Source organism: Bos mutus, chromosome 22 (assembly GCF_027580195.1).
Source record: "Bos mutus isolate GX-2022 chromosome 22, NWIPB_WYAK_1.1, whole genome shotgun sequence".
NCBI lineage: Eukaryota > Metazoa > Chordata > Mammalia > Artiodactyla > Bovidae > Bos > Bos mutus.
Window position 1 is genome coordinate 15,460,577 of NC_091638.1, and position 26,259 is coordinate 15,486,835.

General features: G+C 42.8%; 1 protein-coding gene across 1 annotated transcript in view; it reads left to right on the forward strand.

The window, feature by feature from the left end:
• Positions 1–26,259, forward strand: part of SNRK (SNF related kinase) — a 63,802-nt gene that overhangs the window by 36,857 nt on the left and 686 nt on the right. Inside the window, 4 exon segments of the mRNA XM_070359698.1 lie at positions 15,318–15,459; positions 18,999–19,211; positions 21,895–22,029; positions 25,469–26,258. Of these exon segments, the coding sequence (XP_070215799.1) occupies positions 15,318–15,459; positions 18,999–19,211; positions 21,895–22,029; positions 25,469–26,258 (1,280 nt within the window).

The window sequence follows — 26,259 nt, forward strand, 5'->3', positions numbered from 1 at the left end:
AAAGTGACTTAGGAAAGAATGCTGAGTTGGAAGAGTATCTGCTGCTTGTCTGGTTTGGATCTGGATGAACGTGTGTAGTCGTATAGCATGTGTTTCAAAACCTTTGGCTCCTTGAACTTTTCCCTGTTTTCTCTTGACTTGAAAAAACAAGTTTGCATAAGGCCTTAAACAGCTGACACTGCATCTTGTCCTCACTGGCGCCCCACCTCCTGGCCCCACTCTCTCAGAGCCTTCCTTAGTCTCCTTGCCCTCTCGCTAGCCACTGACTGCCCCTGTACCTCAAACTTCTGCTTCGGCTGCCTTCTGGGGGCCCAACCAAACAGTGTTTGTAGAAGTCCTGCTGTGTCTTTAGTTTCTCGTTGACTCCATTCAGCAGACTTCATTGAGCAGACACCGCTTGGGTGCAGGAGACGAACTCTACACTAAGGAACGTAAGCAGTGGAAGAAGGCAGCCTGGGTAGTTACAGCTCACTGTGGTGGTGCTGACACCGTCAGGCGGCCCGTGTTGCTGGGTTGGAGGGCAGAGAGTGTCAGCGGTAGGAGCCTTTGCTTCTAAGTACATGCTGGAACTGGCAGTATCTGCCTCACGTGGAGGTCTTCCCTGGTGGCTCACACGGTTAAGAAACCACCTGCAATGCAGGAAACCTGCATTCAGTTCCTGGGTTGGGAAGATTTCCTGGAGAAGGGAACGGCTCCCCACTTGAGTATGCTTGCCTGGAGAATTCCATGGACAGAGGAGCCTGGCGGGCCACAATCCATGGAGTTGCAAAGAGTCGGACAGGACTGGGCGACTCACACGGAAGTCAGAGGACCCACAGAGTGTAGGGTCTAGGATGTCTCCAGAGTTTTGATTGGGTAGACGGAGCTGCTGTTGTCCAGGTTAGAATACAAGTGAGCACGAATAGGTTTGGGTGAAAGGTGATAAGCTTGGTTTGGGCAGCATTGCTTTTTGAAGTCCCCAGGGGACGTTTAGGTGGATTCAGGTCTGGGAAAGAAGTTTTTTCAAGTAGATGTGAGATGATAAGATTTATTCTCACTCTTTCAAGAAAAGAAATGATTCTTTGTTAAATTACGAAATTTGGCAGGACTTCCCTAGTGGTCCTGTGGCTGAGACTCTGCACTCCCAGTGCAGGGGCCTGGGTTCGAATCTCAGTCGAGGAGCTAGATCCCACGTGTCACGACTAAGACCTGCTGCAGCCGAGTAACTATCTAAAAATCGTACTAAAACTTGGCTTCCAACTGGAGTGTTGATAAAATCAGGAGTAGCGGAGCTATCATAAAGCATAGACGTATCCACGTTCTGCTTTCCTCTCCTGCCTCACTCCTCAAGGTGTTAGTTCAAATTACCCGACAGTTTTCTACTTTTAGAATGGCCTTTAGTTATGTCCCTTAGATCCAGCCACTGATCTTGTTCAGAACAAGAAAAAATCCTTAAAAAGTAGAGCTCTAGGTGATTTTGAATGCAGATGAGTAGCTCTTACTGTGTAGATAGGAATTCACATCAGTGGACTATAGGGATTAGGCTTCTGCATCTCATTCAAGAACAGAGGCCCTCGATTGTGTTACAGAACTCCTGGGAGCTGCACACTTGTGTAACAGTACTTGCTGTTCTGAGAAAGCATTCCCTTTAACATCACTACTGGGTCATGTGTCAGTTCCTAGTGACCGTAGTGGGAACTGCAAAGTGATTGCCTAAGTCCTGCCGGTGGTAAGTGGTGCTATGAAAGGTGCGGGTCCCTCCCTCACCTGTAGCGGTTTTAGAACATTCTATTCTTGTCGCTTGTTTCGTGAGTCATGACTCATGGCTACTGATAAAAGAAAGCCAGAGGGAAAACATAGAGGGTTCTACCTAAAGCCTGCCTTCTGGTCGTCCCATTTTTGTTACTGTCTAATCCCTGTCCGTTTTTCTGCTGTCTAGATGATTCACTTCAAAAATGATTTTTCAGAAACCTTTCAGTAGTTGTGACATCTTCGCTTCTGCACCCTTTGGCGGGTACTTTTCTCAGTGTAGCCATACTTTGATTGTTTTGTGTTCATTTTGTTCTTTGGTTAGCCTGCCTGAGCGAACTTGGTAACACAGACTCCACTTCCAGCCCTAGAAACAGCGTGATTCCGTTGTATTAGGATGGACTGACCTACTGAGTGCTGGCAGATGAGACTTGAGTGCTCATTTTTGTCATCTTGTTTCCAGCTACCTTGGGAGCCAGTAAGGGCCCCAGTAGTCTCCCCCCTTTATACTGTCTTTAAAGTTTTTTTGTCTATGTGTTTCTCTGCACTGGGTCTTGGTTGCACCCGGAGATCTGTGACCTTCACTGTGACACGCGAACTCTCAGCTGGCGGCGTGTGGTCCACTTCCTTGACCTAGGGATCAAACCCAAGCCCCTGCTGTTGGGAGTGCAGAGTCTTAGCCACTGGACCACCAGGGAAGTCCCTCCATACTTTATACTAAAAAGACTTCGTTATCTTTCCATCCCTTCGCCTTCCATGAGCTGAAAGGTTTTTTTTTTTTTTAAACCACAGGAACTGTATTTGTGAAGTGATACTTTCTTTTTCTATTATTAACCAAGGGTCTATAGTTGGGTATGAAATAAAAACATGTTTCGGATAGTAGTATCAAAATTAAGTTTGATTTTTGAGAGAATTGTTATTTGTGTCCCTGTGGACCTTTAATATGAATAGACAGTTCTGTTAACCTTTTTTCTTTTTTAATGAAAATAAAGTCTGTGTTCTATACTCTCTTACTTTCCCCACTTATCTCACTCCCTCAGTTGCAGACTTGGTGAATTCCTTTTGGTCCTGGGATCTCAAGCTGTGACTGTGATCTATACCTTGGGAGTTTGTAGTTATATTAGCAATTTTTTTTTTTTAACGGAAAAGGTAATTTAAAATACCCACTAAAATGAATTTTTATTAAGCCAAGTACCATTTCCCTCCTCCATTTTGGGTTTAACAATCATTCTTGATTCCGTTTTAAATCCTCTTTCACCAGATGTCTACTCCTGGGGCCCTAACCCCTGAGTTATCACCCTTTTTTTAAACCTGAGTTGCTAAAAGACCGTCCCTGTCCTCGGCCCCTCCCACCTCTGGTAGTTGCTCTTTCGCGTGTGGGCTTCGTGCCTTCTTAAACTTGAATCTGCCTTCTTTTTCTGTTACCTGCTGTCTGTTTCTCAGTGAATTAGGAGCCCTGGAAGAGTAAGGGTGTCTCATTGATTTCTGGCCTCACTGTGACCTGACAGCCGGCACAGGTGAACCAGAATGGGGTGGCGGCAGCCTCTTTGGGAATGCTGTCTGTGTGCTGGGTCGGTCCTGAATACTTAGCGTGGATTCGATTCTAATCTTTTTAATGCCCACCACAGCTTTAAGAGGAAGTAACGATTCCCATTTTAAAGATGGGTGACACATTTTTCAGTAACTTGGTTTAAGTCCTCCTTTCATTTAGTGACTGTTTTTCTCTCTTTGCTTTGGCTATTAGGATGGAAAAGTTAATGATTCAGAGACAAAAAGGAAGAAGAAGAGAAATAAAGATTCAGGGGAAAAAAAGTAAATGGAATAAGTGGTCCCTTGAATGATGTCTCCATAAGAAGTCATTTGCCCTTTCCAAAACTTGACCCCCTCAGTCACTCTGCTGTTCTCCTCCAGCTTCAATGCTTCAGACGTCATGGAGCTTTGTAAACTACTTGCCCTAGAATTGTATTGCTGAGTTTCTCAAGTTGTAAGCATTTCCATGTTCAGCAATTATTTGAGCCTGAACTAGAAACAGAACAGTGTATATATTTACATTATTTTTCTCCTTTGCTCTTCTAGACATGCCTCGCTTCATAACAAGCTGAGTGTGTTAGCTTGCTTGGGCAAATGATCCTGAAGAGAACATTTCCAAATAGTTATTGCTGTTGAGGTTACTATTTAACAGAAAAATAAGGTTTTTTAAGCAAATTAAAATTTGGGGGTAATTATTAGTTGATATTTATATTATTTCTTATATTTTTAAATCCTTGGTTCTGTATAATTGTACTGTCAGATGTCATCTCCAGTTTAGCATAGAGAGAAAGTAAAAAGCCAAACTAGTTTAACCAGAGTATGAGCTGACCAGAGAAATAGTACAGCCAAACTTACTTTATAAAAATGTTTGTTCTTTTTTTTTAACAATTTATATGGAAAAATATGAATTTGTTATATCTCATTTACATATGTGTTAATGGTTAGGTTTGGTTACGGTAGTAGCATTAAACATTGTCAGTATTTTAAAGACAGAAGAAAGTTTTTAACTATCCTGATATTTATGTTTATGCATTTTATTGGAGTGTAAATTTCTGCCGTTCAGCGAAGCGGATCATCTTGTGTACACACATGTCCCCTCCCTCGTGAGCCCCCTCCCACCCGCCTCCCACCCAGCCCTCCAGGTGTCGCAGGGCGCAGGCTGAGCTCTCTGTGCTTTGCGCAGGCCCCCGCCGCTGGCTGTTTGACGCATGGCAGTGGTCTCCTGTCCCCGTCTCCCAGTCTCCCGCCCTCCTCTTCCCCCTGTGTCCGCATGCCATTCTCTGGGTCTGGGATTCTGTTGCTGCCCTGGAACTAGGTTCATCAGTGCTGTTTTTCTAGATTACACAGACGTGTTAATACGCGATGTGTGGTTTTCTCTTTTTAACTTACTTCATTCTGTACGACAGGCTCTGGGTCCATCCACATCTGTAAACATGACCCAGTTTTGTTCCTTTTTATGGTTGAGTAGTATTCCATTGCACATATGTACCACATTTTCTTTATCCATTCATTTGTCGATGGACATCTGGGTTGTTTCCATGTCTTGCTGTAGTAAATGGTGCTGCAGTTATGGTTTTATGCCCAGAAGTGGGATTGCTTGGTCATATGGGAGTTTTATTTTTAGTTTTTTGTGAAACGTCCATACTGTTCTCCAGAGCCCTTGTATCAATTAGTGCAAGACTGTTGGCATACCCTCTCCAGCATTGTTTGTAGATTTAAAAAAATACTTCTGTGTCTGCATCGCTGTGGGAGGGCTTTCTCGAGTTAGAGGAAGCAGGAATTTACTCTGCTGCGGTGCCGGGCTGCTTGTGGTGGCTTCTCTCGTTGCAGAGCACGGGCTCAGTAGCTGTGCTGCACAAGTGTAGTCGCTCTGTGGCATATGGGATCCTCCCGGACCAGGGATCGCATCTGTGCCCCTGCATTTGCAGGCAGATTCTTGATCACTGGACCACCAGGGAGTCCCTGTGTGTAGTTTTGGATGGTGGCCATTCTGACTAGTGTGAGGTGATACTTCACTGTAGTTTTTATTGCATTTCTATAATAATTAGTGATGTTGGGCATTGTTTTATGTTCCTCTTGGCCATCTGTGTGTCGTCTTTGGAGGAAAGTCTGTTTACCACTTCTGCCCATTTTTGATTGGGTTGTTTATTGTTTTCAAAAATTTTGTTTTTTTGCTATTGAGCTGCATGAACTGTTTGTATATTTTGGAGATAAATTGTCTGTTGCTTCATTTGCAAATATTTTCTCCAATTCTGAGGGTTGTCTTTTCATCTAGTTTATGGTTTGCTTTGCTGTGCCGAAGAGTTTAATTAGGTCCCATTTGTTAATTTTTGTTTTTATTTTCATTATTCTAGGTGGTGGGTCAAAGAGGATCTTGCTGTGATTTATATCAGAAACTATTCTGCCTATATTTTCCTCTAAGAGTTTTATAGTGTCTGGTTTTCCATTTATGTCTTTTACCCGCTTTGAGTTTGTTTTTGTGTATAGTGTTTGGGAGTGTTCTGATTGCATTTTCTTTACATGTGGCTGTCCAGTTTTCCCAGCACTGCTTACTGAAGAGACTGTCTTTTCTCCATTGTGTGTTTTTGCCTCCTTTGTCTTAGGTTAATTGACCATAGGTTTATTTCTGGGCTTTCTGTCCTGTACCACTGATCTATATTTCTGTTTTTCTGTCAATACCATACTGTCTTGATTACTATAGCTTTTATAGTACAGTCTGAAGTTGGGGAGCCTGATTCCTCTAGCTCTTTTTTCTTTCTCAAGATTCCTTTGGCTATTTGGGGTCATTTGTGTTTCCATATAAATTGTAGAATTTTTTATTTTAATTCTTTGCAAAGGTGCCATTGGTAATTTGATAGGGATTGCATGGAATCTGTAAATTATTTTGGGTAGTATAGTCATTTTCACAATATTGATTCTTTGAGTCCAAGAACATGGTATATATCTCCATCTGTTTGTGTCATCTTTGATTTCTTTCATGAGTCTTTTATAGTTTTTTGAGTATAGGTCTTTTGCCTCCTTAGGTAGGTTTATTCTTAGGTATTTTATTCTTTTTGTTGTGGTGGTAAATGGGATTGTCTCCTTAACTTCTCTTTCTGATCTTTCATTGTTAGTGTCTAGGAGTGCAAGAGATTTCTGTGTGTTAATTTTGTATCCTGCAACTTCACCAGATTCGCCGATTAGCTCTAGTAGTTTTCTGGCATTATCTTTAGAATTTTCTGTGTGTAGTGTCATTTCATCTGCAGTGACAGTTTTACCTTTTCTTATTTGGATTCCTTTTATTGCTTTTTCTTTTCTGATAGCTGTGGCTAGGACTTCAAAGCTGTGTTGAGTAATAGTGGTGAGAGTGGAGATCCTTGTCTTGTTCCTGATTTTAGAGGAAATACTTTCAGTTTTTCACCACTGAGAATATTTACTCTGGATTTGTTGTCTATGGCCTTTATTATGTTGAGGTAGATTCCCTCTCTGCCTTTTTTCTGGAGAGGTTTTTTTTTTTTTTAAAATCATAAATGGGTATTGAATTTTGTCAAAAGTTTTTTCTGCATCTATTGAGATCATCTCATTTTTATTGTTTAATCTGTTAATATGGTGTATCACATTGATTGATTTGCGTATATTGAAGAATCTTTGCATCCCTGAGACAAATCCCACTTCATTGTGCTGTATGACTCTTTCATTGTATCATTAGATTTTTTTGAGGATTTTTTTGTCCATGTTCATCAAGAATATTGGTCTGTAGTTTTCTTTCTTTGTGATATCTGTGTCTGTTTTGATATTATGGGATGGTGGCTTTGTAGAATGAGTTTGGAAGTATTACTCCCTCTGCAGTTTTTGCGAAGAGTTTGAGAAAGATGGGTGTTAGCTCTTCTCTAAATGTTTGATAGAATTCACCTGTGAAACCATTTGGTCCTGGACTTTTGTATGTTGGAAGTTTTGGTAATAGTTTCAAATTCATTGCTTGTGATTGATCTGTTTATGCTTTCTAGTTCTTCCCAGTTCAGTATTGGAAAGTTGTACCTTTCTGAGAATTTGTCCATTTCTTTAAGGTTGTCCATTTTATTGGCATATAGTTGCTTGTAGTAGTCTCATGACTGTATTTCTGCCATGTCAGTTCTGATTTCTCCTTGTTCATTTCTAATTTTATTGATTTGAGTCCCCCCCTTTTTTTTTTTGATGATTCTGGCTAAAGGTTTATCCGTTTTATTTATGATCTCGAAGAACCAACTTTTAGTTTTACTGATATTTGCTATTGTTTTCTTTATTTCTGTTTCATTTTTTCTACTCTGATCTTTATGATTTCTTTCCTTTAGTAACTTTGGGTTTTGTTTTTCTTTCTCTAGTTGCTTTAGGTGTAAGATTAGATTGTTTATTTGAGGTTTTTCTTGTTTCTTGAATTGCTGTAAACTTCCTCTTAGAACTGCTTTTGCTGTGTCACACAGGTTTTGGTTCATCATTTGGGTCATGTTTTCATTGTCATTTACTTGTATTTTTAATTTTTTTTATTCCTTCAGTGATCTCTTGGTTATTCAGCAGTGCACTGCTTAGCCTTCATATGTTTGTATTTTTTACAGTTTTTTTTTTTTTTTCCTGTGATGATTTCTAATCTCATAGCATTGTGGTAAAAAAAAAAAAAATGCTTGATACGATTTCAGTTGTCTTAAATTTTTCAAGGCTTGATTTGTGATTCAAGGTGTGATCTGTTCTGGAGGATGTTCTGTGTGCACTTGAGCAGGAAGTGTATTCTGCCCTTTCAAGTGGAATGTCCTATAAATACCAATTAAATCTGTCTGGTCTGTCTTGTCATTTAAGGTTGTGTTTCCTTATTTTCTGTCTGGATTATCTGTCCATTGGTGTAAGTGGGGTGTTGAAATCCCCCTCCACTATTATTGTAAAGTCTATTTTATCTAAGGTTATTATGACTCCAGCTTTGTTTTGATTCCCATTTGCATGAAACGTCTTTTTCCATCCCCTCATTTTCAGTTTGTATATGTCTCTGGTTCTGAAGTAAGTCTCTTGTAGATGTACATATATATGATATTGTTTTGTATCCATTCAGCCAGTCTGTGTTTTTTGATTGGAGCATTTAATCCATTTACAGTCAAGGTAATTATCAGTATGTATGTGCCTGTTACCGTTTTAAAAATAGTTTTGGTCTGTTTTTATGGGTTTTTTCCTTCTCTTATCTTTCTGCCTAGAGCAGTTCCTTTAGCATTTGTTGTAAAGCTGGTTTGTGGTGCTAAAGTCTCTTAGCTTTTGCTTGTCTGTGAAGCTTTTGATTTCTCTCTGCCACTCTCTGGCCTGCATAATTTCTGCTGAAAATCAGCTGATAACCTTATGGGGATTTCCTTGTATGTCATTTGTTGCTTTTCCTTTGCTGTTTAATACTTTTTCTTTGAATTTAATTGTTGTTAGTTTGACTATTGGACATCTTGGTGTGTGTCTCCTTGGGTTTATCCTGCATGGCAGAAGTCGCTAACCCTGGTGCTGGTCTGCGGCCTCGTAGTGACCCAGATGCGCATGCAGAGCTTCCCCTGCGGCTCCATTGCTCACGTGACTGCCTGGACCACCTCCTCCCCCACAGTCCATGGAAAAGTCCACCTAAGCTTACCTGCAGTGAAGCTGGGCCTGGTGCCAGGAAGGGCTGGAGGCCCCTGCTATGTGGGACTCTGTGCTTCCTGAGCTTGGGTGCTGTCTCTTTGCTCATGTTAGGGAAGTTTGCATCTGTGACCTCTTCAGATATTTTCTCAGACTCTTTCTCTTACTTGGGGGCCCCTGCCATTTGAATGGTGGTTCGTTTAGTGTTGTCCCAGAGGTCTCTGAGACTGTCTTCAAGTCTTGTCTTTTTTATAAATTCTGCTCCTCAGCAGTTATTTCGACATTCTGTCTTCCAGCTCACTTGTTTGTTCTTCTGCCTCAGTTATTCTGCTGTTGATTTCTTTTGATGTGTTTTTCATTTTAGTTATTGTGTTGTTTATCACTGTTTATTTATTCTGTTGTTATTGTAGGTCCATGTTACACATTTCTTATATTTTCTCCATCTGTGTCTCCATTCTGTTTCTGAAATTTTGGATCATCTTTGCTGTCATTTCTGTTAATTCTTTTTCAGGTAGCTTGCCTGTTTCCTCTTCCTTTATTTGGTCTTGTAGGTGTTTACCTTGTTCTCTCATCAGTGACCTGTGTTTTTGTCATCTCACTCTTTTGATGGGTGGAGCTGTGTTCCTGTCTTGGTGTTGTTTGGGTTGAGGCATTCAGCGCTGGAGTTTGCAGGCGGTTGGGTAGAGCCACGTTTGGCTGTGGAGGCAGGGTCTTGCTGAGGGTGGGGCCTAGGCTCAGGGCCCCTGTGCAGGGGAATAGGTCCTTGTGGGGGAGGTGCAGGGGGCGGAGCTTAGGTTCTGTGTAGCTGGAAGGGAGGAGCTTGGCCTGGGACCCCAGCAGGCTTGCCAAGACCCAAGCAGGTGTGGAAAGTGCTGGCTGGCTCCCCTCTAATTCCCCTACCCCCTGAAGGTCTCCCCCATCCTTGCTGATCATCTTACAGTGAGTGGGCGCCCTGAACGTGGGAAGCCCGCCCCTGCCCCCGCTGCCCCTTAGGGGCTCCCGCCCATCTCACCTCTACTTTCCCTCCCCCTCTCCCTGCCTCCCCTTATCCCCCAGGATGCACAAGACTGGAGAGGGCCTCGGAGGACCCAGCAGGCCCCCTGGGGCCTGAGTGGGCAGCAGAAGCACTGGCCCCATTTCCTTCTGGTCCTTCAGCCCCCTGAGATCCCCCCTTTTTCCTGATATCCTCACCATGAGTGAACCCCTTCAAGCCTGGGAACCTCTCCCCTGCCTCAGCCGTCCCTCAGGCTTGCTGGTCCCACCGTTTCTGTTTCCCTCCCCTCCCAACCCCCTGAATTCCACCTGGTCATGAAGGGGGTTCCTCCTGTCCACTTAGGTGTCCAGGTTCCTGCATCAGTGCCTTGTAGTGCCCTGGTTGTGAGGAGACACAAACTCTGCATCCTCCTACCTGCCGTCTTGACTCCGCCTCAGTGCTTATGCATTTTTATTGTAAGCAGTTTAAAATCGCCTCCTCCTTGGGGAGGAGACAGCCAAGTATACATTATAAACAAAAATGTGAATTTCCATCCTTGTGTAATGAAGATCAGTGGAAGGCTTACTTTACAGTTACTTTCTAGATTATGACCATTGTGTGCCGTGAAGGACACGTGCATTGAAGGGAGAATCATTGTAATCGCCACTTGTCCACAGTGGCCTGAAGGTTGGAGCAGAGACCAGAAAAGCAGGTTCACGTTGTGCAAATCTGGTTTCAGGTAAACATCAGCTGTATGATTTTCTTTAAAAATCGTAATAAGGTATTCCTAGAGCTGAGGTTAGAAATTCTTCTCACTGAATATTTTAGAAACAGGTGCAAGTAGCCACCATTTCTGATCGTTGACTTTGAGTGAAGATGGCCCTTTGGGTTCCAGAATCAAGATAAAGGAATGCGGTTCAGTGAGTGGAGTGGAATCCTAAGCTGCCTGGTGTCCTGGGGCAGTAAAATAATTCATGCATCCAGCGGATAATGCCAGGTGACCTCCTGGCGACACTGCAGAGCCAGAGGTTTGAACTGAGGGGTCCTCAGGTCCCTTTCATTCTCATTTTTATAAACGTTTTAATTTTAGTAGATTCCCCCATCTCCTTCAATAATTTCTACTGGGAAAATTAATAAAATTTATTGTACATATAGAAAAATCACAGCGTGTGTAACTTTTGGGTTTCTGCATTTATTGCCCTTTTTGTTTAGTTTGGACCAAGGAAAAGATTTTATTAACAAGTTTTAATTCCCATGGAACCTACATAATTTTGAGTGTTTAACCTTAAGTAAAAGCAGCAGTTGAGTGTTAACAGATGCGGTGACCAAGGCCATGTGCCCTGCCACTTGCTCTCTCCTAAGCTTTTCGTGGTCTAGAAAGCTTCTTGAATTGATGCTGTGTTACTTGGACGTTGATATTATCATGTCTACACTTTTAGTTTTTGGATGAAATGAATGACTTATGGTGTCCTTCCTAAATGGAGTCATTCTTTTTCCATCTCAGTGATGGCTTCATTTTTTATTTAGTGGCAAGAAGTAGCGGGTTATTTGTTATTATAGGAGTTAGTGTAATGCGGGGTTTTGAAAGTCCTCAGATTATCAGCTGGTCCAGCTTTAAAACTAGTACAGGCGCCTGTGCAGGAGATTAGCCAGATGATTACTCAGCCTTTCCTGAAATACTTAGAGTGGTAAGAAACTTACTGACTTTTCCAGTGTTCTCATGGCAGCATCTGTATTGAAGTCAGGTGAGCCCTCCCGGTTGCTTATACCTTCAATCCCAGTTCTTTCCTCTGAAGTCATACATAACCAGTCTTTCTCCTCATTGACATCCCAGCCCAGGAAAATTTTTCTCCTCATGAGCTTTAATTTTCTTGTCTGTCACATGATTTGGTTACCTAACCAGGATTGAGGTTTAAGAACAACCCAGACAATTGTGACCTTAGGCAAAACCCTTTTCATGTTTCAGAGTATTAGTATCTTAGTTTTATCTCTGGTGTATAATGTAATGGGAAAAATGGCAGTGTGTGTCCATAGATTTGGGAACCCTGATAGGTACTTTAAGTTTCTATTCTTCATTGAACATTTATTGACTGTTCGCTATGTGCCTGACACTTGGATCTTAAGTGAATATAAAAACAGAGTAAGACAGATACCTTCTCTGCCTGATTGGGGCGTAACTTCTCTTCCCTAGATCTTTTTACTTTGAGTTATAAATGGTTTTTTAAAACTTCTGTTTTCTTTGAATTTTTTGATAGTCATTGGAGTAAAGTTGATTGACCATGTTGTGCTAGTGATTTAGTTATACATATCAACTCTTTTCAGATTCCTTTCCTATATAGGTTATTACAGAGTACTGAATAGAATTCCTTGTGCTGTATAGTAGATCCTTAGTGATTATCTATCGTGTGTGTGTGTGTGTGTGTGTGTGTGTGTGTGTGTATTTTTGTGTGTATATGTTAAACCCAGCCTCCTATTTTTCCCTCCCCTCCATCTTTCCCCTTTGGTAACCTTAAGTTTGTTTTCTGAAACTGTGAATCTCTCTCTGTTTTGTAAGTTCACTTGTATTATTTTTTGGATTCCACATAAAAGTGATATTGCACGATGCTTATCTTTGTCTGACTTGTTTACTGTGATGATGTCCAGGTCTGTTCAAGTCACTGCAAGTGGCATTCTTGTTTGTTTATGACTAAGTAACAGTCCGTTGTAATATATATGCACCACATCTTCTTCATTAATCTAGCGGTGGGTATTTAGGTTGTTTCTGTCTCTTGGCTATTGTAAATAGTTTGCAAAAAAAACATGGGATTGCATGTATCTTTTAAAAGTACGGTTTTCTCCAGATTTATGCCCAGGATTGCTGGAACATTCGGTATTTCTGTTGTTAGTTTTTCAAAGAACCTCAGTACTATTCTCCATAACGACTATTATCAATTTACATTCCCACCAACAATGTAGAAAGGTTACCTTTTCTTCACACCCTCTCCAGCATTTATTGTTTGTAGACTTTCTGATGATGGCCATTCTGACTGATGTGAGGTGATACTTTAATTAGTTTTGATTTACATTTTTCTAATAATTAGTGATGTTGAGCATCTTTTCATGTGTTTTGGACATCTGTATGTCTTCTTGGGAGAAATCTATTTAGATCTTCTGTCCATTTTTTATTGTTTTTTTTTAATATATTGAATTGCATGAGCTGTTTGTATATTTTGGAAGTTAATCTCTTGTTGGTCAGATCATTTGCAAATGTTTTCTCCCATTCTGTGGATTGTCTTTTTTTTTTTTTTTTTAATGATTTCCTTTAAGTTTAATTAGATCCCCCCCGCCTGTTTTTCATTACTCTAGGAGGTGGATCCAAAAAGATTTTCCTGCAATTTATGCCAAAGAGTGTTCTCATATTTCCTTCTAAGACTTTTATAGTATTCAGCCTTACATTTAGATCTTTTATCCATTTTGAGTATATTTTTGTGTATGGTGTTAGAGAGTGTTCTGATGTCATTCTTTAGGCGTAGCTGTCCAGTTTTCCCAGCACCGATAACTGGAGAGACTGTCTTTCCCCCATTGTGTGTTCTTGCCTTCTTTGCCATGCATTCATTGACCATAGGTACATGGATTTATTTCTGGACTTTCAGTCCTGCTGATCTATAAGCCTGTCTTTGTGCCAGATACCATATGGTTTTGATTATTGTGTCTTTATAGTATTGTCTGAAGTGAGAAAGCTTGATCCTGCCAGCTCTGTTTTTCTTTCTCATGACTGCTTTGGTTTTTTGGGATCTTTTGTGTTTCCACATACATTTTAAGATTTTTTGTTCTAGATCTGAAAAAATGGTATAGGTAATTCAGTAAGGATTGCATTCAGTCATTGGATAGTATAGTCATTTTGATAATATTGTTCTTCCAATCCAAGAACATGGCATATCTTTCCATCTGTGTCATCTTTGATTTCTTTCATCATTGTTTTATAGTTTTCAGATTATAGATCTTCTGTTTCCTTATGTAGGTTTATTCTTAGGTGTTACTCTTTTTGATGCAATGATAAGTGAGATTGTTGCCTTAATTTCTCTTTCTGATCTTGTGTTGTTAGTGTATAGAAATGCAGGAGGTTTCTGTGTATTAGTTTTGTATCCTGCAACTTTACTGAATTCATTGATGAGCTCTAGTAGTATTCTCGGGCATATTTAGGATTCTCTGTGTGTGATACCATCTCAGCTACAAGCAGGGACAGTTTTACTTTGTTTCCAACTTGTATCCCCTTTTTCTTCTCTGATTCTTATGGCTAGGTCTTCCAAAACTGTTGAATAAAAGTGGCAAGAGTAGACATCCTTGTCTTGGTCTTGATCTTAGAGGAAATGCTTTCAGCTTTTCACTGTTGAGAATGATGTTATCTGTGTGTTTGTCATAAATGGCCTTTATTATGTTGAGGTAGGTTCCCTCTGTGCCCACTTTCTGGAGAGTTTTTATCATAAATGAGTGTTGGATTTTGTCAGGAGCTTTCCCTTGCATCTATTGAGATGATCATCTGGTTTTCTTCAGTTTGTTAGTGTGGTATATTACACAGATTGATTTGTGAATATTGAAAAATCTTTGCATCCCTGGGATAAATCCTACTTGATCATTGTTGAATTCAGTTTGCTAGTATTTTGTTGAGAATTTTTGGATCTGTGTTTATCAGTGATACTGGCCGTGATTTTCTTTCCTGTGATATCTTTTCCTGGTTTTGGTATCAAGGTGATCTGGCCTCTTAGAATGAGTTTGGGAGTTTTCCTTTCTCAGGAATATTTTGAAATATTTTCTGAAGGACAGATGTTAACTCTTCTCTAAATGCTTTCTGTAATTCACCTGTGAAGCCATCTGTTCCTGGACCTGTGTTTGGGAGCTTTTGGTTTTTTTAATCACGGTTTCAGTTTCATTATTTGTTATTGGTCTGTACATATTTTCTGTTTCTTCCTGGCTCAGTCTTGGAAGATGGTGCCTTTCTAAGGCTTTGTCCAGTTCTTTTAGGTTATGCCTTTTATTGGCAGACACCTGCTTACAGTAGTCTCTTGTGATCCTTTGTATTTTATGGTGTCTGTTATAACTTTTCCTTTTTCATTTCTAATTTTATTGATTTGAGCCTTTTTCATTTTTTCCTTTTCTGGTTAAAGGTCCATCAATTTTCTTTATCTTTTCAAAGAACCAGGCTTTAGTTTTATTGATCTTTGCAATTATTTTCTTCATCCCTGTTTCATTTATTTCTGACCTGATCTTTATGATTTCTTTCCTTCTACTTTTTTGGTTTGTTTTCTGAAGTAAGATTGTCTTGCTTTGAACTTCCTTCTTGAAACTGCTATTGCTGCTTCATGTCAGTTCTGGATCGTCGTTTTCATTTTCACTTGTTTCTAGGTTTTTTGCCTGTTCAAAATAAAATAAACTTGTAGTCTACTTTTATTCCTCTGAATGTTTTTAGTTTTCTTATTGATTTAGTATTTAACAATATGTCTTTGATTTGCAGATATATGGAGTCTGGGAGTGATCCTTTTCATGCTGGTGTGTGGGCAGCCACCCTTCCAAGAGGCCAATGACAGTGAAACGTTGACCATGATCATGGACTGCAAGTACACAGTGCCATCCCACGTGTCCAAAGAGTGTAAGGAGTAAGTGAAAATAATGAAAGTACATGTGCATCTTCGTTCATTTTAACTTTTGAACCCTTTTAACTTTCTACTCTTGGTAAGGGTGTTCTGGGAGTTAACCCCAGAATATGATTTGAAATTTAACGTTGGAGAACATAATGTGTTAGTCTGTGTTTCAAATAAGCTAGTTTTCAAGAAACGCATTATATGCCTCCTCGGCCTCCAGGACTGGTGGGTTACTTTCACTTGAAGAATTGCAGTAAGAACTACTTTCTGTTTTTGCTCCTGGAATTATTTAAAGCTCCAGAGAAGAGTTAGGGGATTTGCTTTCCTGAAATAGACTATCAACACAGCATTTTTGGGTTTACAGAGCGTGCCTCATTTTATTCATGTACTCTTCCCTGCGGTTGACTAAGAGCTCTGTTTGGTTCGTGTGACTATAGGAAGAGTACATGCAAGCTGATTATTTGGGATTTAAAGTACTATATATAGCACTGTGATGTATATAGTGATAAATTCATAATGAAATGAAAGAACTGTTGGAAGTTCAGTATTTCGTTACTTTAAAGTTTTTAGTTTCTCCCATCATTATTTTTATATGAAGGAAAGTCTGATAGTTTGAGGAATCTTCTCTGCAAGTGGATCCCTATCCTAGGCCATGGTTAAGAACTTAGGAATTCAAACTCTCGAGATTCAAATACTAGTTTCTCCGTTTACTACTGATGTGAGAATGGTGGAACCTGCCTTACAGGGTTATTGTGGAAATGAAATGAATTAATGTATATAAAGCTGTAGCTGAGTCTTAGCACATAAGTAGCACTCAGGATGAGTGTTGGTGGTGAGTACCACCGTCGCCATCCTTATGCCCTGACTGCCACTGTTCTCTGTCCCAGGAAGCAGGCTGCTGTCTGTGGCTGTATGTTGTGTGTGTGTGTTAGATGTTTGTCTTTCAGGAGTGTCTTCATAGCCCCTTCTGAGAAAAAACAGAGTAAGATATTTTTATGATGACATATATCATTCAGAAGAACAGATAAAATGTATATGTGATAAAGTGAGCACCTTTGTACCCAGTAGCCAGCTCAAGAAAAGAAACAGTTCTAATATTTTAGAAGCCTCTTCTTGGCATCTCCTTCTCAGAGGGATTATCTTTAAATAATCATAGGACCAGTTTCTCCTTTTTCCTGTGTCAGTTTTGCTAAGTTTTGTTTTTTAAGGAACTTACCATTTTATCTAAATTATCACATTTCTTGGCCTCAAGTATTCATAACATTCTCTACTTATATTTTTAAAGCCCATAGACTAGTGGGTTTGCTGTCCTTTTTTCATTCTAGTATTGACTTTTTTGCCTTCTTCTATTTTTGCTTTCTCTGTTTTTGTCTTGATCAGGCCTGCCTGATGTTTGTTCATTTTAATGTTGCTAAGAGCTGTCTTTTGTTTTTCTTGATTTACTGTTGTATTTTTTTGCTTGTTTGTTTTATGCTACTGATATTCTTTTGTCTGTGTTATTTCCTGCTACCTACTTAATGGGCTAGTTCTTTTTTCCATTTTCTTACGTTGACTATTCCATAAATTTTTCTTTTCTAATGTAGTAGTTCAGCACCGTTTTACCTGCATCCCGCTAGTTTTGATTTATAGTCCTTTTGTTATTCAGTTCTGATTGTTGTCTAGTTTCCATGTGTTTATCTAACCCATTACTTTTAGAAGGATATTTTAAATTTCCAAACGTGTAAGAGTTTTACTAATCAGCTTTTTGTTATTCATTTCTAACTTAATTGCATTGTGATCCAAGGCTAGAGTCTATATGGTACTAGTTTTTATTAAATTGGTAAGGCTTGCTTTTAGATTAGCATGGAGTCAGTTTTTGTAAATAATCCTTTTATTCTGGAAAAGAGTGTACACTTTCTAATTGTTGGGGTCAGACTTCTTTATAAATCCTTAAGACTAAGCTTGTTAATTATACTGTTCAGAATTATTTAAATCCTTTCCTAGTTATTTCACTGCTTAATCTACCACTTGGTGAGATATTCTTCCACTGTGTAAAAAGGTATCATAAGCAAATAAAAATATTTATTACCCCCATTAATACAACACACTCAGCTTATTATTTTGTACTTGGAAGTCTGTCAGTTTTTGCTTTTGGTGTTTTGGGGGGAATAGTATTACATCCAGACAAGTTGAAAACTGTTGGGTCTTCCTGGTGAGTTGAACCTTTGCATCACTGTCTCTCTAACAATGCTTTGGGCCTTACAGTCTGTGTCATCTAGTTGTAGCTGATCACACCAGTCTTCTTTTGGTTAGCAGTCATGTGCTATATAGTTTTCCGTTCTTTAAATCTTTTATTGTCTGGTTTTTAGGTACATATTTTGTTTCAGCAACTAGGAGCTAGAATTTTGATTGATACCATCTAACCATGTGAGCATTTTGTCTTTTAATTGGAGAGTCATTCGATTTATTATTGTACTCACTGATAGATGGAGATGTATTTGAAGTCTGCATTCTTAATTTGCCATCCTGTCTTTAAGTTCTCGCAGTGGAACTTTGTTTCCATTGCATTTTTTTTTTTTTGATTGGGAGGTCAGGTTTCTTGTAAGTTATAGTCCCCACACAAAGAATTTGTATTCGCTTTCCTCCTGGTTACCCAGGGGCATTTCCACCCTGAAACCTCTTAAAAGTAACCTTTTCACTGTGTGTACCACACAGATTTAGTGTCATTAATTTGGACCACAAACCTGTGTGAGGACCAGCTTGTACCTAGAAGTTCGTAGAAGAAACTCCCCTGTCCCCCTCCACAGCAGTGTTGAGGCAGGCAGGTTTCCATCTTGACGTCTTAGCAGGAGACGTGTTTCTCACCTCTCATTCCTCCTCACGCTGAAGCTGGGTCCCAGCTCTTTGCTATGTTCTGGTTGTACTTCTCACCTTCGGGAGGCTCTGCACAATCATTATATTCTGCGTATATTCTGCTTTGAGTTACTCAGTGCAGAAGCAGGAAAAATCTGAACAAGGCCAGCTTTGTCATTTGCTCCCAAGAGTCTTACTTTTACTCTATTTTTACTTGCTGAGTAGTTCGTCCATCTCTCCGTCCTTCTATCTTTTCTTCCCTTCCTTCATCCTTCCTTCCTTCTTGCCAACACAATGCCCTTAAACAGAATATATGTCTAAAGGTAGATGACACTTCGGTCGCTTTGATCAGGATGGTCATTCATTCTTCTGGAAACAAGTTAGCTCAGCGCCCTGCTCTGTGTTGCTGGCTGTTGTATCGGGTTCTGGCGCCACTGCCCAGTTAACTCAGGGGCAGATGTTGATGTCTCGTGTTAATCCTAGATGATAGGAAACTGCATTTGTGTGTTTGGCTTCATTCTATCTGGTGGTTACGATTTTTTATTCTGTGAATCTGATGGCACCAAATTTGCTTCATTCCCATCAGCCCCACCATCAGCACTGGCGAACCTAATGAAATTGATGGTATAAGTTTAGGAAACAGTTTTGAAAAATACAGTAGCTCACCATTACTCATCCCTGCCAGGACTTTGCTTTAACAATGGACTTACCTTCCTTTCCAGCCTGATCACACGAATGCTGCAGAGAGATCCCAAGAGGAGGGCCTCTTTAGAAGAGATTGAAAACCATCCTTGGCTTCAAGGAGTGGACCCTTCCCCAGCCACGAAGTATAACATCCCGCTCGTGTCGTATAAAAACCTGTCAGAAGAGGAGCACAACAGCATCATCCAGCGCATGGTGCTCGGGGACATAGCGGACCGCGACGCCATCGTCGAGTATGTCGGCGCTCGCCAGCACAGGGCCGAGGGGCTAGGGTTCTTGGGCTGGGCCCTTTATTTTATAAAATAAGATTGTCTTAAAGTTTTGTTAATTTATTTATTTTTGGCTGTGCTGGGGCTTCGTTGCTGCGTGGGCTTTTCTCTGGTTGCAGAAAGCAGGGGCTGCTCTCTCGTTGAGGTGCATGGGCTTCTCAGATGGTGGCTTCTCTTGTTGAGAGCGCAGGCTCCAGGACTCTTGGGCCCAGGCTCAGGAGCTGTGGTGCATGCCTTGCTCCGAGGCATGTGGGGCCTCTGGATCAGGGAAGGAACCCGGGTCTCATGCATCAGCAGGCAGATTCTTTACCTCTGAGCCGCCAGGGAAGTCCTGGGCTCGCTCTCACTGTGTCCGGGCCTGTGGCGTGGTGTAACAGCTGGAGTTCCCAGTGGGCAGGGCTTACGTCACTTATCTCTGGAGCTCCCGGCCCCGGGCCTGGCTCATGGTTTTGTTGTCTTTTGCTTTTATTTTTTGTGCTAGTGAACGAGCAAACCGTCGCTAGTGGTGTCAGTGGGTCCTGTGGCTGCTCTCCCTTCTCACAGAGGTGAATTGGAGCAGACTGTTTTGTGTCCTGGTAGCTGCGCTGTCCATTGCTGGGTCCTTCTAACTCCTGGGTCTCCCTCTGGTCCCCACAGGGAAGCAGGGGCAGCACCCCAAGTTCTTGAAATCAGGAGTTGGCCTGTCTGTCGTCGCACATTTTCATAAGTAAGGGTGTAGGGGCCCACAGCCAAGCCCGTCTGTGTGCACGTTACCAGAGTCATCGTGAGAAGGACCATACGACGTAACGAGACTTAGAAGATTTTACTGTCTGGCTTTTTAGAGCCTTTGCTATAGTAACCTGGAGCCCATGAGATGCACACATTAGTTATATTTTTTAAAAACCAAAGCCAGTTTTTTATAAACTATGAAGTTTGAAATCAAGGATAATATAAAGATACAGTTGCTTTAACAATGATTCATTTCTCTAAGAGGTCCTGTCTAAAAATATGAAGTGTTTTGCCAAGTCAAAAGTAATTTAATTCGTTGGGTGAAACAGTTGAGGATGATGGAACAAGGATATACTCTGGGGGGCTGCCCTCAAGGGGGCCACTCTGGCCTGGCTGAGTGCTCCGACCCAGGTGTCTGACTGCCGGGAAGAGGCGGATGCAGGCTGGATGTACCACTGCAGCGGGCGGGCTGTCAGGCTCAGCTCCCGGGTCTGGTCCATGAGAAGGGTGGTGTCTTTATAAAGGACGTGCATCTTTAGGGTATACTGGAAAGAAGAATTTATAAGAATAAACTCAGGCTCATGGTTTTGGTTTAAGTACAAATATCTGCAGGTTTCTGAGTGTGTTTTGAGTTTTCACAGATTGACCCGCAGCTACTGAAATGACCTAAACAAATGGAGAAGAGCAGGACACTTGCTCTTTTTGCCAAGGATACTCACTGTAGGAATGTGTAGAGAATGACTTTTCACTTTTGAGTGGATAAAAGGCTGTTTGCATCTCCTTGAATTGGCTTGAGTCTTAAATAAATACATGCAGTGGAGTCCTGTAGAACTGTTTAATTTAGGTAAATTCAATTATAAATCCAAAAGGAGGGACAATTTGAAGCCTCAGGTCTTCCCAGCTGTTCTCAGGCTAGTCTTGCCTGCTGCCCACATTATGAGCAGCTCCTCATTGTAGGATGCTTGCTGAATTCAAAGACACATTTGTCCATCCCCTTAAGACAAGCCCACAGCTTTATCTGGTGCTCAGTTGAGGAAACCCTCCGAGAAGCCATTCTGGTCCCAGATTTCCCCTCGATGTCTGGCTTCAGCATCTCTCCGCGTGGCCCTGGCTGCCCTCCTGAGCTGCGGCCCCACCGTCTGTTTTATGAGGAGCAGCCCCTGTATTGCCTTCCCGAGTGCTCCTTGTGTAAGTTCACTAATACACAGGGGCCTGAACAGCAGCATCGTGTGTTTCCGGGCCTTGTGGATCCTCGGTCGTACACCCCTCCAGTGTCTATCCACGGCGGGCGGGGGGCGGGGGCGCTGGCTGCCCAGTGGGCATGTGCCCAGCAGTGCCAGCCACATTGAGGACTCAGCACTACTTTTGAGGTGGACGTACCAATTTTATTTTATTCATAAATTTTATTCAAAGAAGGGGCTAATAACATGCTTTCAATAGATTAGTCATGCGTTAGGGTCTGAAAATGCCAGGAAATACCTAGTGTAAAAGGAAGAGCTTTTTCTAATTTTTCTCATTGATACTCGTGTTTGAGTGCACATTCATATAACTCAGTTCATAATTCTGTTGGAAGCAAGTAAGCCACTTTAGTAAACTTGACGGACATTAAATTTTTAGATAATGTATACATTCTTAGAAAGTTCATTATCTTTTCTTAAGCATCTAAAACTGACACCAGCTCAGTTGCCATCAGCATTTTGGGTTTTTCCTACTAACCGAGCATTTTTATGCAGTTGTTTCTTAGAGTTTTAAGAATGATCTACTACCAGCTTTAGTTTTTTTTTCGCCTTTTGTGGGGTTCCCCCCCACCCCTATAATTTTAAAGAATTCCAGGTCCTTGGATTTCATTTGGTTTTACTTAAAAAGCAAAAACTCAGTTGTGTTGTGCAAAATCAGACCTGCTAATGCGGCTTCTGCTCTCTCTCCCTTCCTTCCTCAGGGCCCTGGAAACCAACAGGTACAACCACATCACAGCCACTTACTTCTTGCTTGCTGAAAGGATCCTGAGGGAAAAGCAAGAGAAAGAAATACAAACCAGATCTGCAAGCCCTAGCAACATCAAGGCCCAGTTTAGGTGAGAAAAAAATCTTCACTGATTTTAGTAAGTTACCGTTTTGAAATAGCCACCTTTTCCTCAATGTTTCCTAAGTCTGGGGCGAGAGGATGAAGCGGTGACAGCCTCGCTGAGAGGCCCCGTGTGGGCTCCCCACGGGAGGGAGGGGCCGGGGTCCTTAATCACCGGGGCCGCCCTCCTCTCCTGGGCTCCGCGGGGACATGGGCTGTAGCTGCTGGCCTGGCTGCGAAGACATCTGTGCAGAAGCGGCTTCAAGCTAGGGGGTGTCTGTCGCTATTTCTGTTCAACTCTTCCAGATCTGACATGTAGAGATGTGTCATTTTCTTTTAAGTTTTATTACGGGAACAAGGCTGGGTTTTCCCTCAGTATCTGGAATAATTTTAGAAAGCCTACGGGGCCTCTCTGTGGCATGATGTTATCTCAGGATCGCAGGAATATGACAGATCAGCTAGTTGATTTATTAGCTACTTCACCTTGGGAGTTCACCTAACCTCTGACTTGGCTTCCTCATCTGTGAAATGGGTGGAATAATGCTCTTTGCTCCTTGGGGGTGTCATTGGGATAAACGAATTACTATCTGTGCGAGGTGGTCTGAACCGGCCTGTGTGTTCGCTGTCGCCGTTGTGGGCGTCCCCGCCGTGTCATCTTCGGCAGAGCAGGGGCCGCGCGCGTCTCCGCTGTGTTTCCCTTCCCTTCCTTCCCCAACTTTTTCCTGCTCCTCCTCTCCCGCTACCTGCCTACTCTTCTTTTTCTTCTACCATATTAGCTTTCCATTTAATATCAAAACTTGGGAAGGGTTACAAAAGGGTTACTTTTGTCACCATTATGAAAATTTATTTAGAATTTATCTTTGTTCAGATAAAATAATGAAATTATAGTGGAATTAATAGTGATTCAGAAACAGAAGGATGCTCTTGATTCTTAGTAATTCTCTACTTGTACATCTAACTATATATGAACATATGTGTATGAATATGTAATAATAAATTACTGTTTTAAAGAAGAGTACCATTGGATTTTAAATTACTTGCAGTCAGCTTGCCACGGGTAGGTTGTTGCTTGGGGTGGCGTGACAGAGAAGAGACAAGAAAACATTCCTGGGTGACCAAAGACTAAATATTTGAAGTTTAGTTTAACTGGAAGATGAATTTGGTAGCTTCATTTATATCCTGGATGTTTTCTTGCATAACGAAAACCAGGCACTCTGTCTGGTGTCAGCTTGGGAAAGGACTGGGCCCCAGGGAAGGTGGGAACCTTGCACGTGGGACAAACCAGGAGGAGGTCAGTGAGTGGTTAGGGTCAGCCCAGCCCTGACCCGAGCCCTCCTGTGTGAAGAGCAGCATCACCGCGGGCCTGGGCTGGAGCCACTCCAGTGTTTGGGAGAAGGGAACATTTGCAATTGAACTGTTTTATTTTCAGTGGGACAGAACTCAATCTAAAATTGATCAGACAGGTAAATGAATTAAAGTGGCTTTACTTTATTATAGAAATTACACAGCCAACAGTAGCTATAAAGAAGTATCAGCGCCTTCCATGCAGTCTCCTTTTACCCAGCTGGGGATTAGGGAGTGGAGGTGCTGTGGGGCCTGTCCTCCTCCTGGGCCCTGGCCTGCTGGCATGTGGTAGATGTCTGCTGACTTGCCTTGTCTTCATTGTCAAAACCCCGGACCCTAACTCAGTTCCATTGCTGGGTGCGCCTCAGGCTCAGGGTGACCTGTGCAGAAACGTGGCCTGAGACAGGAGGCTGGTGTTAAGCGGCTGAGTTAGCTGTGGGTCCCTGGGTCCAGCCAGGGAAGGCCTGCCTGGAGAGGGTCCATTCTTTGTGTCCTGCCAGCGTAGGCTGGAAACACGTGCCCTCTGCCTGTACGAGAGCCTTGAGAGGTCCTCCAGGAGCCGACCCTGTCCGTGGGAACTGTGCCGTCGGTGCAGCTCGTTGACGATTCTTGGTAGCAAGCTTTCTTGTCTCTCATTAAGAGAAGCTGTGATTTTCTCACAGTGTCGTGCTTATTTAGTCTAGCACAGCATTGGACCCGGATATGTTCTTCGTAGATGTGAGCTATTTAACCATCTGATAACTCATGTAAATAAGAACCATTGGTTCAGAGTGATGGTGGAGTGGCCGGTACAGCTGCAAGGCTTTGCCTCTTGTTTCCGGGTGGGTTCTGTTGTGGGGGGAGGAGAGAATCCCCTCCAGTCTTTGCCCCGCCCCCCTCGAGAGGCCTGGCTGTGGCTCTGGGGGGTCTGACGTGCCTCCCACCACAGGGCCACCCCAGTGTTTGCTAGGGTGACATTTTGAGTGGTTGCTCTTTGAGGAATATATCCTGAAAGGAATGTTGGGTGCCATTTCTCAGGGCCCAAGGCTCACCTGGAGTTGGCACAGTTGTGTCGTGAGGACAGAGGACTTGTCCAGAGACGCTGCTTGACCTCAAAAACATTGAACACTCAGCTTCTGTAAACTACCAAGCAGTGAGCAGCAAACAGGCCCACTCCATCCTTGAGAGGAGGAAGCTCTGAGCTGGGAAAAGAGGTCTGCAGTAAACGCCTATGGGTTCTTGTAAAGCTACAGCTTGGATGGGTTTTACGTCTGGGATAGCAGTTGGTGGGAAGCTCAGTGTCGGTCTAGCTGTGGCTGTTGCAGTGTCTCTGGTGTCTCTTCTCCTGGGCAGAGGGCCCTTGAGAGTTGCAGATGTTTATTCAAGAGAGGCTAGAGACCTCACTTTCAAAAGTTGTCCTTGGGCTACCAAGCAGTGTTCTTACTACTTGGGTGATTCTGGATTGGGAGTAAAATCAAAGTTCAAATAACAGTAGATTTTGCTGTGCAGAACTCCTGTGTGGTCATTAAAAATATATATATAGAGAGAGAGAGAAAGAGAAGGAGCTTATGGGGTGCATAATTTAATTGCTGAAGAGATTTATATGTGCCAGTATTCACTGACTTTGCTCATCAGTAGTTTAAATCCATTAAACTATTTTTATTTTTTTACACACCAACTTTTTACACCACCCTGTAAAATCTGGAGGACTAGAAATTGCAGGTGAATTTTTTAGCAATAATATATACCTACAAAGATTGTGATCTAAGACCAGAAGGAGCAGAACCTGTGTTCAGGTTTGACTCTGGCGATAACTCCCTTGCACTTTTAAAAAGGCTTTTCTTGTGGTGTAAAACACTTATGTAGAAGAGATGTTTGCCCCCTTCTGACAGCTGTGATGAAGTTCTCATTTGGTCACGAAGCCGGAACCTCAGCCCCATGTGAGCACATACTCTAGTGTCCTCGCAGTGCCTTCAGGATGTCGAGAGGGTTTGCAGGGCTGCTGCTGCTTTTTGTTGCTTTCGTTTTCTTCATGTCTGTGGCTTTCCTCCCAGTGTTTTATATATAAGGTACTTGAGTCAAGTCTACGTATTATTTCATAGCTTTTCCTTTTTTTTTCAATATAGGCAGTCCTGGCCAACCAAAATTGATGTGCCCCAGGACCTTGAGGATGACCTCACGGCCACTCCTTTGTCCCACGCGACTGTCCCTCAGTCTCCTGCTCGGGCCACCGACAGTGTCCTCAACGGGCACAGGAGCAAAGGCCTGTGTGACTCGGCCAAGAAGGAGGACCTCCCCGAGCTGGCGGGGCCCGCGCTGTCCTCGGGGCCACAGGCCGGCCTGAAGCCTGCGGCCAGTGGGCGGAAGTGCCTGTTCCGGGTGGAGGAGGATGAGGAGGAGGACGAGGAGGACAAGAAGCCCATGTCCCTCTCGACCCAGGTGGTGCTGCGCCGCAAGCCGTCCGTGACCAACCGGCTGACATCCCGCAAGAGCGCGCCGGTGCTCAACCAGATCTTCGAGGAGGGGGAGTCGGATGACGAGTTCGACATGGACGAGAACCTGCCGCCCAAGCTGAGCCGCCTCAAGATGAACATCGCCTCCCCGGGCACGGTGCACAAGCGCTACCACCGCCGGAAAAGTCAGGGCCGCGGCTCCAGCTGCAGCAGCTCGGAGACCAGCGACGACGACTCGGAGAGCCGCCGGCGGCTGGACAAGGACAGCGGCTTCACGTACTCCTGGCACCGCCGGGACAGCAGCGAGGGGCCCCCGGGCAGCGAGGGCGACGGTGGTGGCCAGAGCAAGCCGAGCCGCGGCGGCGGGGGCGCGGACAAGGCCAGCCCCAGCGAGCACAGCGCCGGCGGCGGCGGCCCCACGGGGGGCTCGGGCGGCGCCCGGCGGGCATCGCCGGGCAGCGCCG